Raw genomic sequence first — 19,059 nt, forward strand, 5'->3', positions numbered from 1 at the left:
TGCTGATTTAGGGAGCCCCAATAAGTTGGTGTATGAGGAACCCATCCTATCCTCCCTTGTCATGTCACAGCGCAAGACAAATACAGAAAACAGGCTATATCTTGAATATTATTACACATTATATATCACTTTTCCTTCACAGTGTGTATGTAACACACTGAAATGAAAGTGATATCTCTGTTCAGGAGTGAGTGCAGCCATTTCTGAGGTAACAAACATCAGCAGTTTGTCAGTGAACTGCTATATAGCAGCTTTAGAGACAAAGAATTGCATCAAATCTTGATTAGAAATCACTTCAATAGCAGCATGAATTTACCAGGTGTTGTAAGGTATGGAGGTGAGGGGAGGGAAGAGGGAAACAAGGAAAACAAAAGATGCAATTGAGAAACAGATGCTGAGAAATGCAGAATGATGGGAAGAGCTGAAGGATTCTTCCTTCTGCTTTTCTTCAGGCACATCTAAAATTCAGCTGTGGCTGTGATGATTTCATGTGATCACAGATAAGTTATTTACCCCTGGCCTTTCTGTCCACTTGACTTCTGTTGGCAGTGCTCTTCTAGTGTTGGAAAGTGACTATCTTTGCTGCTCACTTCAGACAGAACAAGCTTCTCACAGACATACAAATATGGTTAAATGTATCTATATGGTTCTAGCACTGAGGATAGGAATAGCTCTATTTATCAACAAACAATTTGCCAGTTTACAGACTTCATAAATTCTGTTTTCCAAAGGAATAGTCTGTTAATAGGGATACTCATGTTGAACCTCTGATCAGAATATTTTATTAAGACTCTGAGCTGATATAAGTCTGCTGGATGGATTTGCAGTAGGAGTGAAAAAATACAGAAGTATGAACAGCTGTTATTTTAATTCAGAAGTGAACAGGATTTGGAAAGTTACGTAATTTTGTCAGATAACTGGTTTCTGATATTTCAGGCTTTTTCATTAAGAGATGAGATGAATCATTTTATGTGAGAGAACAGACAATGCAGAATTCCAGTACTACATTCCATTCAAATGGACAGTAATGGTCCATTTTACACCCCAAGGAAAACACTGCTTGTTTTTCATTCTTCTCATTCATTTGCCATCATTTTTATCTGACTGACTATAGCAAGTAATTTAGGTAAGTAAAAACCCATATAAAATACTTGTGCTTTATCCAGGTAAAGAGCATTGCTGTTTTGCGATGACCTCCTGATGGTCCAGCAGTAGAAATATGGTAAATACCACAACCAAAATACATTCTGTATCAACTATTTGTTTTACTGGTAGTAATGAGCTTGTGTACTCCTGAGCCTCATCAGAAAGCATTATTGCTCACTATATTTTAATCAATATCCCTTAAAGATGCCATGATACAGAAAGTCTGCTAGTTAGATTAAATATTAAGCAATTCAGATTACTGAAGTAATCATTTCCAGTACTAATTGTGTAGTCTTTAGGGATTTAACACCATATGATAGCATCCCATAAAATCATTGTTAGTGATACAGTGTTGATTATGAAGATGGCTGCTGATCTTACTAAATTTTTGCTGTTGTAGATAGCATGAAAATCTACTGCTTTATTTGACAAGTGTGATGTGTAGTTTTTGTCTTGTAGGTGCTGATAATTCCCTTTTGCCTCTTTGTAACCATGAAGATAGTCCAGGGGACAAAGTAAAATTTCATTCTATTCACCCCAATGACTCATTGAAGGGTTTGTAAAGAAATAGAATTCACTGTAATTCTGTTATTTTTTAAATTACTTGATATACTCTTTCCTGCTAGATAACACCTTTCTGCTATAAACAAAAGATTGGCTTTCCCATTTATGTGATTTTTATTTATTTATTTATTTATTTATTTATTTATTTATTTTCCCCCAAAGATTTATCTTATAGATCTGGCTGGAAACTTTTTGGCTGGTTTCTTCAAGTTCTAAAGGTGGCAAAGAAAAGATGTCCAGTCTATGACATAACATCATTCCTGACATTTAAAAAAAATAAAAGTCAAACAACAACAACAAAACAACAAAGAAACAACCTCATATCCCTATATCAGAGTTTTGAGCGGCTGCTTTTAAAAACATAACTTTGAAAAGGGAAAGAAACTAAAGATCATGAGAAAAAAAGATGTAATGTACCAAGATGTATTTTATCAAAGACATGCATTCACTCATTTTTTGACAACATAGGGTTGAGCTTAACAAAATGAGATGATATAGAAATTACTGTCATGTAAAGGACCAACTCTGGTCTCATTAAGGACAAGCGGACTGCAGTTCTCATGAATCTTTTACCATTGTTGTTCTTGAATATTGTACCAGAGGCTTCATACTTAAAATGAAAAGAAAAAAAAAATGATGGACTTAACTCTCAGCCAAATAAGCTGTTGAAATACTCAGCACACCCTATTGCATGTGCAGTCAGTCTAGCCAGCTATTCCATGAAACTTTTTCCTTTTTCCTTTCTTCAGGAACAAGCAATGGAAATACAGTGATCCCATGCTGACTCCGTGTGTCATATTTTATTCAGTAGCTGAATAACAGCTGACTGCTGGGTTTATAGAAACTAAGGGGTACATCATTTAATTTTTCCATTCATGTTTCAACTCCTTCTTGGGAGTTCCCCTAGGGTATAGCATTGTCTGCTCACAAAGTGTGCTCAAGAAAAAAACAACCTAAGAGATCAACTTACTGCAAAATGATCCTTAGGAGGAATGAAAATCTTTGCTTGTGAAAGGTCACCAGAAAAGTGGCAATAGGGTCACTGAATTAAGCTGCACCAGGGGAAAAATCTCTCTAGCCTTCCATGTTGGATTTTGTGCTGACAGTCCCAAAATCTCTAACTTTGCAATTTGAACTAATGAAAACTGAGGAATAAGTTTGGCTCTTTTTCTCTCTCTCTCTCTCTCTCTTTTTTTTTTTTTTTTTTTTACTCTGTAAATTGTATGTGACCTCAGTACCATTCTTTTTGTTTGGTTTGCTTTGGTTTTATTTTTATTGTTGTTGCAGAGGCTTAGTGGGCAGTTTGTGTACTTTTCCCTGAGGCAGTTAGTAAGAAAAGATCAAGGTAGGTTATAATGGTCTTTGCCTGACTGCAAGTTCTGAGGTTGCCAAAGTAACAGCAATGAACTAAATGTCATGTTATCCCTTGGTTTAATGGAAAATTAATTAAGATCATCACTGACTTTATTGAAAGATGTGAGTTTGGTTCCTGAAGAATAAGAGGCTTCTTTTTAATCTCCAGTAAAAATGGTCAGCACTTCTCTATTATTAAGTATTGTATACAGTGTATAATCCCATGAACATGATGACTGCTTTTCTCCTTGTTCATCATGCTAGCAAACTATAGTCTTGGGCAGTTTCCACAGGAGGTTTTGGTCCATTGGCTGATGAGCAGACATAAAATTCAGAGATTTGTTTCACTTGGCTATTGCACTGACCTTTCTTTCCTTCTGATAAACTTCACTGGATGGAAGAGTAAAACCAGATAAAAGCAGATGCTCTTAAAAGAGGGGATGATAGTGACAGCTCTTTAGGTGAAGTGCCCCTGATATAGAAGCACTGTGGAGGGGCAGAGGCTGAGTGTAGGTGATGGCTCTCTCTGGCATGCAGGCATTCAGACTGGGCTCTGGCCGTCTCAGGTCTCAGGTCACCTCCTGGAAATCACAGCCTGGTGGGGGCAGTTCAGCAGAGTGGCCTTGACCCACATACAAGCAGGTGTGATATGGAGGAAATCAGGAAAATGCTGTCCCCTCTGGCAACTTTCCTGAGCCGTTCTCTGGACAGCATGATTTAGTCTCAGGAAACAAATTTATTTTGAAAAATAGTCTACAGTAATATATTCTCCCTGACTGTACCACACTTCATTCTTATCACCCATGAAGTAGGTGAGGCTCTCTGATACCACTATCTTAAAATCAAACCATTAATGCCAAAATATGATGATTTACAAATTTTCCAAGCATCCCTCCTACCAGCATTAATTGCCCCCCTGTTGTTCCTCCTGCAAAGCTATTTTGCTCTTTCAGTACACAGTATTTGTTCAGTACTGCACTAAACCTTTGTTGCTTTGCAGTATAAAAAAGCTTCAGTTTATACAAATGACATTGAAATGGTTTTGATTAAGTGACAAATAGTCCCATTTTATGATTGCAACTGTTGGCTTTTTGTTTGTTATTTTACAGTTAGTTTTGTGGCTATAAATGGCTTTATAAGCTCCTTTCTGGCATTAATGTAGCAATACAGAACTCCCATAACAGTGTTTTAAGAATTTAATAGGGTCACCAAGCCCACTTCATAGGGGGAACACATATATATGCAGCATCACACTGTCTTTTTTTTCCTGTGGTAAATGTCCCAGATAAATCAGAATCTCCCTGTACCTAGCAGTTTGTCTTCTGTTTTAGTTACTGTGTCTTTGGATGACAGTTAGGCTTCATGTCCTTTTCTTTATTTCCTCTTCCTCTCTGCTTCTGATACATTATTATTTTTTTCAGTGACTGTACCAGAACTCCAAAATCCCATAGCCCCCAAGAGTAATTACAGATACATTACTGAGCAATCCCCTCAGGTAGGTTGGGTCAAGTGCTTTATGTTTTTACAGGTCAGCTATCAAGGAGTGTGGTTGACCTTGCTTCCTCCATAGCTGCCTAACAAGACGGAATTATTTCTGTCACCCAAGTATTTGTGCAGTAGCTGGAGGTTGGTCCTCTCCCGAGTCCGGAGCACCCAGTACCCAAGTAGAATTGATAGTGGTCATTAATGGAAAATGTGAGGCCCCCATGAAGATTAAAAAACAGATGAAAAAGCCTAGAATGAGTGTGACTATGGCTGCATGAGGAGTCAAATGAACATAGTTTGTATCTTTGTCTGATATAGGGTTTGATGACCTACATGCTTGTGCTGATCCTGGAGCTCCTGAACATGGATACAAGACACCCAGTGGAGGTGTCTTCTTTGAAAGTGTGGTAGTCCGGTTTCATTGCCAAGAAGGATACAGGCTTAATGGTACTTCAAAAAAACTTTGTGTGAGACACTTTAATGGCTCACTGAGCTGGAAACCAAGTGATAAACCTGTGTGCCTACAAGAAGGTAAGTCAGCTTTCTTAAAACAGTTCACCAGTGTCAGTGCTTCTCACTTGTACATGTACCGTGTCCATGTGTCTTTGCACAAGACATAAAAGACTGGAATCTATTTTATTGGATCTTATTTGATACACACTTTAGTTTCCCATACATCCTGTCTGTCCATTGAGTTTGTACTGTGAGAGGTTTTTTTCTGTGTGTGTCCGTGTGTTTAAAGGGACTTAAAAGAATCTTAAATAAATAAATAAATAAATAAAGTTCTACTTTTACCTAGTTACAAATTGATGCAGACAAAAAAAAATATAGCTTCCATTATCAGTAAACTGTTTATAACTATATGTTAAAGCTGTCCACATAATACTGCTTTCTGTAATATTTTACTAGGAAAATATAATTAATTTCCAATGCTACTGCTCCTTTTAATGAGGAGTTTTAAACAATTGTATTTTATGGTATGTGCATGATTCAAGTAAGAACATCAGATATGCATGAAATGCAGAAGTTTAAAGTCATTGGGGAAGTTTACTTTGAGATAAATCAGACTGCTATGTCATAAAAGAACTTATTTTTATTATAGCTTTTTGGTTTTTTTTGAAATTGTATTTGATTTTAAATATTTAGGGCATTAAATTACTTTCTTCTTTGAGGAATTTGATAGAAGCAAGATTAATCTGAATATCATAAATACACATTTTGGCCAAAAACACCCCCAAGCAACATGAACGAAGATGTGAAATCATTAGCAATGCCTCACTGATTTCAAGGTGGAGCAAGATAAACTCTATTTCAGGAGGCCTTCCATCATTTAAAATAAGATAAATGCTCACACTTCATCCAAAACTAGTCACTTATGTGGCTCATAAACACACTTACTATACTGGATTATGCATCACTCAATGTGTACAAAAACTGCAAATACTTGCTTATGGTGATGGGTGGGTAAGTATGAGAACCCCATGACAGGACAGGGGCACATGAAGGTACGTTCTACAACAGGAGCAAGCAAGGCCTGGGGAGATGAGGCCAAGGGGATACAAGGGAAAGGGTCAGCCCTGAACAGTGGTCTGCATGAAAGTGATACATGAAATATTTGAGAGAGTAGCCAGAAATAGCTGGTAAGTGGTCCATGGTCTTTCAGGTAGCTGCTCTGTTGGACAAACAGAGGTCTTGGTAAAATACAGATTCGTGAATGTGTTTGCGGCCACAGGCAACAGAGTCATAAGAGACACAGTCTTGAGCTGTCTTGTAGTGTGCACTGAGATTACAGGTAATTTGTAGAATGTAAAGGCAAGCAGGGCTAATAACACCTGCTCATAAATTGTACGGGAATGTGCTGTCAGCTTTGAGGGTGATTATAAAAAAACAAGCCTAAGGGAGATTGAACAGTACAGTTCCTAACTGATGGAGTAGCCATCTAGGGTAGAACCAGATATGGGATACATATGTCAGTGCATCATTCAGGCAGGACACCTCTTCAATGTGCCTTTGGGGAGCTACAATGCAGTCGTCTTATCAGGAATATTCCTGGGAACTTTTGGAAAGTATAACAGAAGCATGACCCATCCAAACTTTGCTAGGAGAGATCATTGACACGGAGATCATGACACCAGTTAAAGAGTTGGATCTACTTTAAAATGAGATTTAACATCAGAAACATAGACAAACAGGTTGGAGAAAATGCTTGGAGGGAAAAACTAGAGTTTAGGGGAAAGTTGTAGGAGGAAGTCCAAATGACAATTGTGACTGCTGCTCTCAAGAGGGAGCCAGCTGTGCAGTGCAAGCACATCCTGTGATTTATTGTCCTACTTCCAGGACTGAGTGAGTTTCACTTCATTTTCAAAGATGAAATTAAATGTGATTTTAAGGAAATTCATAGATCATAGCTGAGAGAAATTACCCTGATAGGAAATAAGGGAGTAGTAGTCATTTTATCAGGTGGTGCTGGCTGAGAAACTGATACTTAGACTTTGGGCACATACATAGATAGGATGAAATCGTGGCAATTGAGCACAATTCACAGAATTATTTGAAGATGTGCTATATCCTATGTCAAAACTAGTGCAACACCCTACCAAAACGTGGGCATGAATTACCAGCCTTACTAATAGAATGCAAGCTCATTGAAAACTGTGTCCTCAATCCATGTAGCCACAAATATTATCAGGCTGATGAAAGGAGGAAAATGTTATCAAGGCACTAGTACATATGAGCTTGAACGCTGTGCCATACCATGGTACAATCCATTAACAAACCACAAAATATAGTGATGGAGTTACTAAAATAGTAGTTTTGAAATAGAACCTGTATCAGCCACTGCAGTTGTTACAGTAAGCATTAACACACTTTATTGAATATTCATTGAGTACGACCACTTCCCTTGTCCCCCTCAGACCAGTGGAAATCTGTGGAAGAAGATTCGGATCACAATGCCATCAACAGCAAAACTGCCACTAATATCAGTTTGATCAGAATTTGATTCAGGTGTTTTTTAAAAAGAAAGAAATTGGAAGATGAGAATGTGATGGATGATGTGGCAACAGTTGCTTAAGAGCTAATCATTAATTTATAGCACAGAACACTTAAAAACAATTGCAAGCCAATGCTCTGATCAAGCAAAGCACTTTAGCTAGAGCATAACTCTAATTATGTGATTAGTTATGTTAAAGTTCTGTGCTCAAAATTAGGCATACACAAAAATACTTATGATTTAGACTGAAGAGGAGCCCCTGATTTAGGAGTTAGTGAAGCAAGTGCATAAGTATGTTCCTGATTAACAGTGCTTCTCTCAGGTATTATTAAAACAATCCTAGGGTTTAACACTGGAAAAAAAAAAGATAAAAATATGACAGAATGAATTCTTATTTCCAATGCACAATATGACCACGGATTCAGCAGAAATACTAAGCAAAGGTTCAATGAGACCTAAGCATTTACTGAAGTGCTTTTTAGAGTGACTTTTTTGTGTATTGGGACCAGAATCATGAGGAAGGAGCCTGATGTGGAAGTGGTCAGCACAGGAGTGTGGTACATCTGCAGAGCAGTCAAGGAGGAGTTACAACAGTGTTTAATTCTCAGCTATCTAATGACGTGTAGAAGTCCTCATTGCAGAAATTCTGTAACGATATAAGAAAAGAAATTTGAAATTTGTAGCAACTACTGGTGTGGTAGGAAGTTAACATTTTAACATTTTTTTTTAGATATCACAGGGTGAAATAAACTTTATATTATATTTTCCCAGTTAAGGCAGAGATTGATTGCCATGTTTGCTGTGATACACTCTACATGCCTCTTAAGCTATTACAGTACATGTAAATGTCAGATACTGCCATCTGATCTTGAACAGCAAAAACACTCAACACTTTGCAGTTCATTTTAAGTTAATCTCAGGAGTTTGCTAAGGGTAGTTACATGTAATTTTATAGTTTTATGTTATGTGCATATAATTGTCTTTATCTGCTGAGTAGAACAGTATCACAAAATAATGCTATTTACAAGAGGAAGAAAAGCAACCCATTTCAGAATGCAATTTATCTTGAAAGTGCTCTTCATTGAATTAACTTGATTTTATAGGTCTGTCATTTTTTTGTTAAGTGGCAGGAGATTATAAGTGTCAGTACAAGAGTAAAGTTGCATGACTAGGTACCCAATAAATGCACTGTCAGAAATCTGTGTACTTAGAGTTATGTTCTCATGTTGATCTACAGCCTGTTGTGAATGTAATTTCCATCAATTCTAATGTGGCTATGCACATAAATGCCAAAGCTCTAAGGTAGGAATTCTGTATTTACTGTTTAAAAGGAATATGTCATGTTGTTCATACTTTAATCTAATCTTCTCCCACTGTGATAATGTGGCTGCTGAGACTGTTGCCCTACTTGGAACAAATGCTTCCTCTTTCCTATGAGATTGAATCTAAATTTGCAGTCTGTGTGGGGATAGCATCTAAACTAAGAGCTGTACCCTGCTCCCCTCCATGCTTCCACAGGCAGACGCCTTTGAGATGTCCTCAGTGCCTCATTCTCCCATTGACAGGGATGATTAACCGGCAGTAAAAGTAGAGGACTAGATCACATTTTAGCTACAATTTTTCTGTAGGATATTTAGCACTCATTTCTCTTTGCCTTTGTCCCTGGATCTGTGAGATTGTTTATTAATTTATTTATATATCTCCATCTCTTAACTTTCTTGCCCAGTGTTTTCTGTCAATTCCTAATCCTGGTTACAAACATCCCGTGATTCATGTAACCTGTGCTTAGTGCAAGGGCCACCGCTCTTAAGCAAAGCTGCTGTGCGCTGTTAGGATACAAACAAAAACAATAAGGGGGAGGCATTATTTAATATGCACTGAAATACTTTATTTACCATCTGCAGAATGATCATACTAACACAGTACTGTGCATTTCATACTACTGAAAGGAAAGAGACAATTTGAATTGTAAATGTTTGTTTTCAAGAGGGCAGGGTCCAGACAAGCTGTCTCTGCATTCAATGCATTGTTCATGACATTCCTTTCATCCTTTCTCCCCATTCCTCTCCATTCCAGCCTGTTAGTATTGATGCTGGATGTGGTCAAGACCAATTCAGAGGCCATTCCACAAACACATATGAGCACTGGATCTCTTTGGATTTGAGTTCACATATGGATGAGTAAGCTAAATGGTGCTAAAACACAGGCAGGGGCACTGTTCTGCAATTGCACATACTGTTACAGTGTTAGAAATGTCCTGATAAGGTTTTGGCCAAAGCCAAGTAGTACTCCCCAAGCGATTCCTATGAGCACCTCCCGGTTTAGCCTGGACCAGGGGCAATTCTGGGAGGGTAAGGATCCACCTGCATAGATTCAAGCCATGCCGAGCCAGCTGGTACCCATGGATGGTTTGGTTATCTCCATTGCATCCATGTCATGCCTTTCTTCTGGATTGCCTTTATGCTCTAGGTGCTCTTTTGAGGATGGAAGGTGATCCTCCTTCCCTGTGGGCTGGACAAAACAGCTCTGAGATGATGCACATAAACTGAAGCATTATGACTGTAACATTTAACAAATTTTACACTTTACACCAAAAAATATCCTCCTGTGACAGGTGGGAACATGGGTCACTGAAGTCAGGAAGTCCTAATGTACAAAGCTGCATCTTCATCTTTACAAGTCTTATGAGGAGTGGCTGAGGGAACTGGGGTTGTTTGGTCTGGAGAAGAGGAGGCTCAGGGGAGACCTCATTGCTCTCTGCAACTACCTGAAAGGAAGCTGTGGGGAGCTGGGGGTCGGCCTCTTCTCACAGATAACCAGTGATAGGACTAGAGGGAATGGCCTCAAGTTGCGCCAGGGGAGGTTCAGGTTGGAAGTGAGGAGACATTTCTTCTCAGAAAGAGCAGTCAGGCACTGGAACTGGTTGCCCAGGGAGGTGGTGGACTCACCGTCCCTGGGGGTGTTCAAGGAGAGGTTGGACGTGGTGCTTAGGGACATGGTTTAGTGGGTGACGTTGGTGGTAGGGGGATGGTTGGACCAGATGATCTTGGAGGGCTTTTCCAACCTTAATAATTCTGTGATTCTATGATTCTTGAAAGTTAGGCCAAGATGATCATTGCAGCTGGCAAGATACAGGGCCTGACAGCTACCCTTACCCAAGGATTGCTGCCTTTGTGCCTCTGGAAGAGAAGAAATGTGTTCTTAACTAGGGTGTGCATTTGGCTGAGACATTTTAATATTCCCACAGTAGATATAAGCAGATCATGTAAAACTCCCAGAAAATAATGTAAGTCATAACCATTGCTGTTTGATGCTGGTTAAAGACTGTGTACTCCATTAAATTGTTTAGCAGCTTTCATGGATTTGCTGAACAGTATTTAGAATAAAGCAGTTTATTTTCTAGGACAGGACATTTTAAATTTCAGTCACTTATTCTCAGCTTTTCCAAACAGAATTTGTGCCAGCTAATCCAGTTGCTTGCAGAGAGAGGGCAACTGCAATTTATTCCTGGATAAGTGCTAAACAATACAGCTTCAGTCAGCAGGAAACCATTTGCTCACAAGGCATCAGGAAAAAGAGCTGCAATATTGTCCTGTGTTAGTCCTGTGCTTATCTGGGGCTTGTAATAGACCTGTTATCAAAACCATCCAGGACACATCCTGTTCTCCACCAACATCTATCTGATTAAAATAGTTCTATCTATAGCTGTTATTTGGAATAATGAGAACGAAGTCACTGTAATAGATCTTTGTTACAGAATCAATTTCCCCCACTTTGAAAGTGAAATCTCAGGTGTTACTGCAGTGTATATATACGTCTTTTTTTATTTGTGTAGCAACAGAAAGCTGCTGTGCCAAGAGAGTGAGCTGTCCATCGACATTATCTTCTGTTATCCATCTCAGACCTCCTCCAGAGGGGTTACACAGCAGGATCTCCATCCATCTTATCCCAGCCTTGGAGGCACCTAGGCTCTGAGGGACAGCATCCAAGGCTTAACATCAGGCATTTCTTATGGGCATCCTCTGCTGTCTCCTCTGCTGATTAACTTGCCAGAGAGAGAAAAAAATGTCCAGTCTTTGAAGGCGATGCCTGCATCCTCAGCCTAGTGCATTTTGTAACTTTCTGGTAAGGTACACATCCTCCTAGATTTAGGCATTTATAAATGAATACACTATACAACAAGAGAAATGGGGACATTTTTGACTAATATGTCCAGGCCCTAAACTAAAATTTAGTAGGTACAGTGTATTTTAGAAACCATCCCTAAGTAAAGGTACAATGGAAAATATATTTTAATTGGGGAAGCAACACTCCTCCACTTCATATTAGTAAAATTTTTGATTGAGCCTCATAACAACAACCTACTTTTTGCCGAAATAAATGAAGACATTATGAAACATATTTGCTCTTGTTAGTTTGCATGTGCTATGCTAAATTACAGTTTATCTTGCTTCAAGTTGTGCTTCTAATCAAACAAACAAGTTGTTGCTATTGCTTTACTTTGTGCATGCTCACAATTAACTGCTAAAAACAAATTTAAGTTACCTCTACTTCTTTAGCAAGAATTACCAAAGAAAATGGCAGAAACTTTCTCTTTTATGCAAGTCTCAGAGGACTTCTGAAACTTCTTTTTTTAATAAATATCACATTCCTAAATTAAGATAATTGCCTCTTGTGGTAGAAGCATTCGGAAAAAAAAATCATAAAACAGGCTTATAATATTTTTTTTTCCTTGTTATTATTTGAACCACTGCGGGTTTTGATGCCTGGAAATTTTTATCATCGTCTGTGTCATGGATTGACTGCCAGCAGACAAATAGATAATTCTGATTATATTTTCCCAATATTTAATCTTTTCCTCTCGTCTGTTTAATCTCACTTTGCATTTATGAGGAAGATGAATCTACAGTAACCTGGACTATTTCTTCATATCTTCTTGGCATATCTCTTAGTTGTTCAGTATTAGCAGAATATTTTTAACTGTGCCTCACCCTTTTCTTCCACTTCCCACAACATCTTCCATTTTTAAGTCATCTGGATTTTATTTTATACTTTGGTGTCTTTGGCACTGGCACATATGTTGAGTTGTAATAGTGTAATGTAATAGATTCATGTAGCACAGACAGGTAAGAGAGCCCATGCCTGTATATCACCAGAGATTTGTACTTATTTCCCTTTTTGAGAGTATTTTAAAAGCACAAGCACTTGAGATGGTGTTGAGTGCCTTAAAAATCACACCCTCTAAAAGCATATGAATTCAAGCACATAAAATTACCTGATTTAAAACAGAATCAATGAGATTAACATGAAAACATTCTCATAATGAACTCTGTGGAATGGAGCTGGGTAATCCCTTATGGCTGTACCTGATTTTCATTCTGTCTCTCCGCTAACAACCATTTTTCCTTTGTTCCTCATGCCATATCTGTATTTTATCTCTTCTTTCATCCTGTCCTTGGTGCTGTCAAAGAGTTTGACTTCATATGGACTGTCGTGTAGTCAGACTGTGCAGTGTAATTTACAAACATGATGAACGGAAAGAGAAAATTAAAAACAGTCTTCCTAAACTCTCTTAATTGTTTGAAAACATCTGGGGGAATGATCCATTATTTTAACACAGCAAACTCTAGCATCATGGTATAGACTTTGTAACTGATGGTTAACTAGGGAAAGTATATATTTACTGAAATGCATTTTGTCCAAATGGTTTAAGCAGAGCACTTAAATTAACTGATAACTTTTGCTTAAGATTTTGATTATTGAATAGCTCGACATGTTATTTTTAATTAAGTTAATTTCTTTCTTTATGAAGTCACAGATTGCCTTGTTCCACATGTTGAAGATGCAGAGATTCATAACAAGACTTACAGGACTGGAGATAAGTTAATAATCAGCTGTCATGAAGGATTCCAGATCCGTTACCCTGACTTAGACAACATGGTTTCAATTTGTCAAGATGATGGAACTTGGGATAATCTGCCCATTTGCCAAGGTTTAGTACACCAGAACATCCTGTTTTATAGCTCATGCACCTTGTGATAGCTTGCCAGTATTTTTTCCTACAGTTGTAAGGATGTCAGTGGTCTTATAAATCCCACTGTACAGAATTTGAATAGCACTGCTTTTAAGATTTTTTGATTTCTCCTCCCCACTGCTCATGGCAGGAAAGAAGATGACACTTTGTGAACACAACCATACTTAAAGTATTACTTCAGATATTATTTTTAATTTGATAGTTTGAAGTCTTACACAGATACATTGCATTTTAAAAATAAATCAAGTTTAAATCAGAATATCAGCAAAAGATCTGATGAGCAGCTGACACGTTTGTAGAAATTAATTTATGGAAACGTTCAAGTTTCTAACTGCAATTTACCTTTGTTTGCCTCGTGCAGTGGGAACAAGTAGAGGAGAGAAGATGCTGGAACCTGTTCATCTCTCTGAGTTTTCAGCAGAATTGTTAGTCAGGTTCACAGTCCATTAAACTGATAGGTATTGACTGAATACACAGGGTTTGAACAGGAATGGTTTTGGCCAGAAAATCCATTCGTAGTTGAACTTGTAGTATTAACAGTTTGAGAATCCAGCTTTGCTTAGACTGTGAGAAGTGCTGGGGTAAGCCAACTTTAGTGAATGAGAGCTAAATAACCCCAGTCTGCTATTATTTCACATTTCTGACATGCCTGTCTAAGTACTTTAACCAATTCAAGTTTGGCCGGCTGAACAGCATCCAAAGATTTTAACTGTCTGTACAAAGGAGAAGACTGGGTTAACATGAACTTTCATTTCTATGTGACAGTTCCCAATAAGCACTTAAGGACAATACTGTCACCTGCAGCAGGGAAGCTGAAACACTTCTCAGAAGTGACGGTGGCAGGGTGAGACACAGTTTGGTGTGTCAGCTGAAAGGTGATGAGACTCATGGGTGCGACCCAGAAGTTACAGGAGGTTACTTTTATGTGTGTCCACAGTTAGGACGGTCAGTTTGGGACACATCCACCTGTGTCCCATGGTCTTGTTTTAGACTGTGGTATGTGCATGGAGAAATTTAGGCACATGAGTTTTGGGGTATCTTACTAGCAATGACATAGCCTGTGGTAATAGAAAGAATGCAAGCCATTTTTAAGAGTAGGTTCACCTTACCTTATCTTAGGGGTTGCAGCATCTTCACAGGCCAGTTCACTATTCCCTAAGACAGACACTGAAAAATAAGACTTTAGATAATTAGGGTAGGTTAAGACTCCTCCAGTTAGGTGAGGTGAACACTCATAAGATGGATTTGTAAGTACTGTATTTGCCAAAGGTTCAGGTGGAAATTTCATGGTAACCATTATTAACTGGGTTAATTTTTATTTGTTAACTTTGTTAACTGGGTTAACAAAAGTACCCCCTGACTTGTTACTTTCTTCTGTCACTGTATTTATACTATGAAACACAATCAATTGCTGCTACTCAATATTCAATGTTAATTGCTTTTAAAAATAAAGGCAGCACTAATAAAAATTACAAAATAATTGCACAAGAACAAAGTGCTTTAGCTACTACATAGGTACAGAATAGAAGATTTAGATTCCAATATCTGTCACATTTTGCCAAATTCTATAATCCTGTTCCAGAATTATTTCCAGAATTTTCTTTTGGCCATGTTAAGCACTAATACTATAAAAGTCACTCGTATACTTGCACTAAGTAGGCTGTTAATTGCCTTTACATGGCCATTTGATTACAACAGGCAGGAGTTTTATGACACTAAGACATTTTTTTATTCTGGTTGAGCAGTGGGAAAGGATTGTAGAGCGTATAGGAATCAAGCCTCAAACTGTTTTTGGCAGGAGAGAGTCATGACAATTACTGATCTGGAATGATGTGAATTTCTTAGCAAAAATTGTCAAAATGAAGTTTGCAGCAGCTGGAGATGTTTGGAGACCTAGGGATTTTCACAAACCCTTAGATCTCTTAAAAATTCCAGTAAATCTTGGTCCTGCACAGCAGAGACCCCAATAAGCATTAAAATTTTGAGCCAACAGGGCAAAACCTTCCTTGATACAGTTCAGAGGACAGCAAGCTTGGTCTTGCTTGGGCAGTCAGCATTCCTTCCATCTGTTTCATTGTAGGCTGCTTATATTGTCCTGCTCAGAGGGCTGCTTGGTTTGCAGGAATTGGCATGTTACGTATGGGGCATACGTAATCAGGGGTACAAGCAGTAACCAGCAGACAGAATGCTCAAAGTTTTATTTGAGCAGGGAGTAAACTAGTAAAAAAGTTGCCAGAAACATTGCTCTGATAGTACAGTGTACTGGAAAAAGCTTTCAAGCTTTTTCTGCTTGCTTTTGCTCTTGACCCTCTACCTCAATTGACCATTGCAAGGAAATAACCACTTAAAGTGCTGCAGAGACTTTTTCTTTGTAGATACTAGCTGTGCATCCATGGTAGTGTTAGCATCTTACAAGAGGTTCTCAGACTGATTTTTGTTCCCCTCTCAGACACAAATTATGTGAATTGCCCTTTGTTTATCATGTGGCTGCTCATAGTAAGTGACATTGCTTTAGAATTTCTCGAATTGGAACTTCAAAATCATTAATTCTGTCTGCAAATCTTTTACAATTGTGTACACGTGGTCACAGGAGCAGTTTTAATATTAAAGAAGGTTTACATGACTGCTTTAAGAGGAGGAATAAAACTTGTGGTTTATATAGGTGAGTCTTTATTTATTAAGGATACTACCACAAAAAGGAAAATTGCCATCTGCTAAAGCAGTGAATGTTCGTGAAGCAAAACACTGTAATTTTCAGTAAACCTTTCTTGAATTTGCTGAGACTGAATCCCACACTAGCAAACTGTGGGGGTTAAACAATAAAAGAGTTTGAAACAGGGTAACGAGGCATACATATCTGAGGGAGATTATGCTGTCGTGCCATTCATAGTAGAGAATATGAAGGAATTCTTAAATTGAAGGACTATTATTATTATCAGTATGTGTTAAGATGACTAAGATAAGCACCTTATAATAAAAGATACCTCCCTCTTCTTAATTTGCAGGTTGCCTGAGGCCATTGGTTCTTCCTCATAGTTACATTAACATATCTGAGTTCGAGTCCTCCTTCCCAGTAGGAGCAGTGGTGTATTATCAATGCTTTCCTGGATATAAACTAGAAGGGGCAGAGTTCCTTGAGTGCATGTATAATCTTATCTGGTCAGATAGCCCACCTAGGTGCCTTGATGTGGAAGGTAAATGTCTTATTGTTTGTTTATCTTGCTTTAAATTTTGCAAAGCAGCATGCTCATTATGACTTTAACGCAGGGCCATAGCTGCACTTCTGTTACATGTTTTCTTTCTGCGGGCCATGCAGAATGTACTCTTTTTTTTTTTTTTTTTGCATGCAGCCAGTTCTAGCTCACTGCATGGTCAGCTGTTGGGGTTCTCCAGCTAATGGTTCTTCTCTTGGTGTCCTCAGTGCAAAACGAGAAGTTCTTAACAATGATGGTTGCTTTCCCTTGAAAATGTAAATTCTTTGCAGCTTTTCTAATGAAAATACTGAGGGAGTTATGGAATACACATTCATGTACAGGTGGTCAGTGGTTCTATATGTACAGACAGATTTCCATGTGAAACAAAAAATGTTCTATGCAAACTCTTGGATTGGGCTGTGTCAGCTGCAAACATTATTCAGTGACACATGATGCTGCACACTTGAATATTTGTTGTTTCTCATAGTAGTTAACCTTAAGGATTTGCAACCAAAGTGTCTGACTTTACTGATTAGGAACATAAGAATTGTGGCCAGAGTGCAATGGATCTTACCAATCCAAAAGGAATGTAACTACAGCTGCAGTGCTGGAATGTAGGATAGTGTAAGGGTATTTATATTTGCATCCCATACATTTAAAACAAAGACACTGAGTGGACTACTCCATACGTGAGCAAAGCCTTGTGGATTACCTTCTGCCATCTTCATTGTGCATCTCAAATAAAACATCCTAGGAAATTATCAGAATCCAAATACATCCTCTGCATTTCATGCACCTAAAAAAGGTATATTTTAGCTGTTTCAAGCCTGTAAGGTAGATATTTATAAGTAGAATTTAGCTGAAAGCAGTTATAGGAATATACGTGTGCTGCTTTTGTCACAGAGCTAAATGCAAAACAATCTGGGAATGCAAAAATTTGCCAACAGCATCAACAAAGTGATATACTACATAAAAGTAATACAGTGATCCTTGATTTTATTTGATAATTCAATTTCCAAACTAAAAACGCCTTTGCAATTTTGGAATGATATAATGAGTTTTGTTTTTTTTTATTGTTGTTTTCTTTTGTTTATTTTTTATTTTGATTTAGCATACCATAAAAGATTAATTGCAGACCACATCTACGGAATCCATTTCTCAGAGGTTTGCTTGTTGTTGCTTTTTATATCACAGAAAATATATAACTTGAAAAATTAGAAAATTCACTGTTAGCCTTGATCAAGCAAGTGTAACTGCTTTGATAAATAATGACAACTCTCTAGTTAGAAAGATAAGAGCATTAAAATACAGTACACCTGCTTATGAAACAGAAAATGCTGGGCCAGTGTCTTACCCTCCTTTAAAACAGGTGAGCATTCCAGCTCTGATCAAAATATCTTGGAAAATACATTAGTTGAGCCAAGCTAGGCTTCAAGTTTGTGTTCATTACTTATTGCTTGTATGAAAATGTCATAGAGAGGGTCTTTTTTCATGGTACCTTAAAATATGAGATAAGAGCTGCTACCCTGAAAGTCCTACATTTTAAATAATATGTCAGAAATTTTTACCCCAGTCAACCATGACGAACTGTAATAAGGGGATCTGTGTGTGCCAGCCATTGGGTCAGGGCAATCTGGGATGCCTCTTGAGTTTTGCATTAGATCCAACCTTCCTTTTATTTACTTTCTTATTGCTCTCTTTTATTGTTAGAACTGAAACTTTCTGTGGTGCTTTCATATGGGGTCCCATCAGTGCATGTGCTGAGTGAACCACAGGAGGCTGAATTCCACATCTGCAAGCATACCACTTGCAAGGACAGGTTCTCCTGAGATAGAGGGCTGCTCCTGGTAGAATAGAGAGCACCATCACTAAAAGGCCACCACCAACAACTCCAGCTGTGAATGATATTTTAGGTAGGCTTCAGCTGGTATGCAGCAAATTTTGACATTAAATCCATTAAATCAACATTAGATGCTCTCTTTTGAAAGTGTTAAAGTGATTTATGCAAGGAGCTACAGACTCCAGGAATCTTGCTACAATCTACTACTCTAATTAGAGAACAAAACTCCCTCCCTGCATAATTTTTTATTCTGCACCTTGCATACTAATGTCAAGCTCATTTCTCAGCATTACTTTTATGTGTGTCATATAATCTCACCAATAAGTATTTTTTAACAGAGGAAATCTGCAAATAACAAATTAATTCCATTTATTTCTTTCCAGGATCAATTCAAAATTTATCCTAATAACATTTCCTGTTCAGTATTTTAATATGGTAATGATTAAAAGTA

The 19,059-nt window shown here is 37.9% G+C and overlaps 1 protein-coding gene across 1 annotated transcript in view; it reads left to right on the top strand.

Moving 5' to 3' along the window:
- Window positions 1–306: 306 nt before the first annotated feature.
- SUSD4 (sushi domain containing 4) overlaps window positions 307–19,059 on the top strand; it is a 34,954-nt gene continuing 16,201 nt past the window's right edge. The window contains exons 1-6 of the mRNA XM_040552590.1: window positions 307–337; window positions 1,606–1,661; window positions 2,998–3,055; window positions 4,867–5,079; window positions 13,359–13,532; window positions 16,580–16,768. Of these exons, the coding sequence (XP_040408524.1) occupies window positions 307–337; window positions 1,606–1,661; window positions 2,998–3,055; window positions 4,867–5,079; window positions 13,359–13,532; window positions 16,580–16,768 (721 nt within the window). The remainder of the gene's footprint in view (window positions 338–1,605; window positions 1,662–2,997; window positions 3,056–4,866; window positions 5,080–13,358; window positions 13,533–16,579; window positions 16,769–19,059) is intronic.

Source organism: Cygnus olor, chromosome 3 (assembly GCF_009769625.2).
Source record: "Cygnus olor isolate bCygOlo1 chromosome 3, bCygOlo1.pri.v2, whole genome shotgun sequence".
In the NCBI taxonomy this organism is placed as follows: domain Eukaryota; kingdom Metazoa; phylum Chordata; class Aves; order Anseriformes; family Anatidae; genus Cygnus; species Cygnus olor.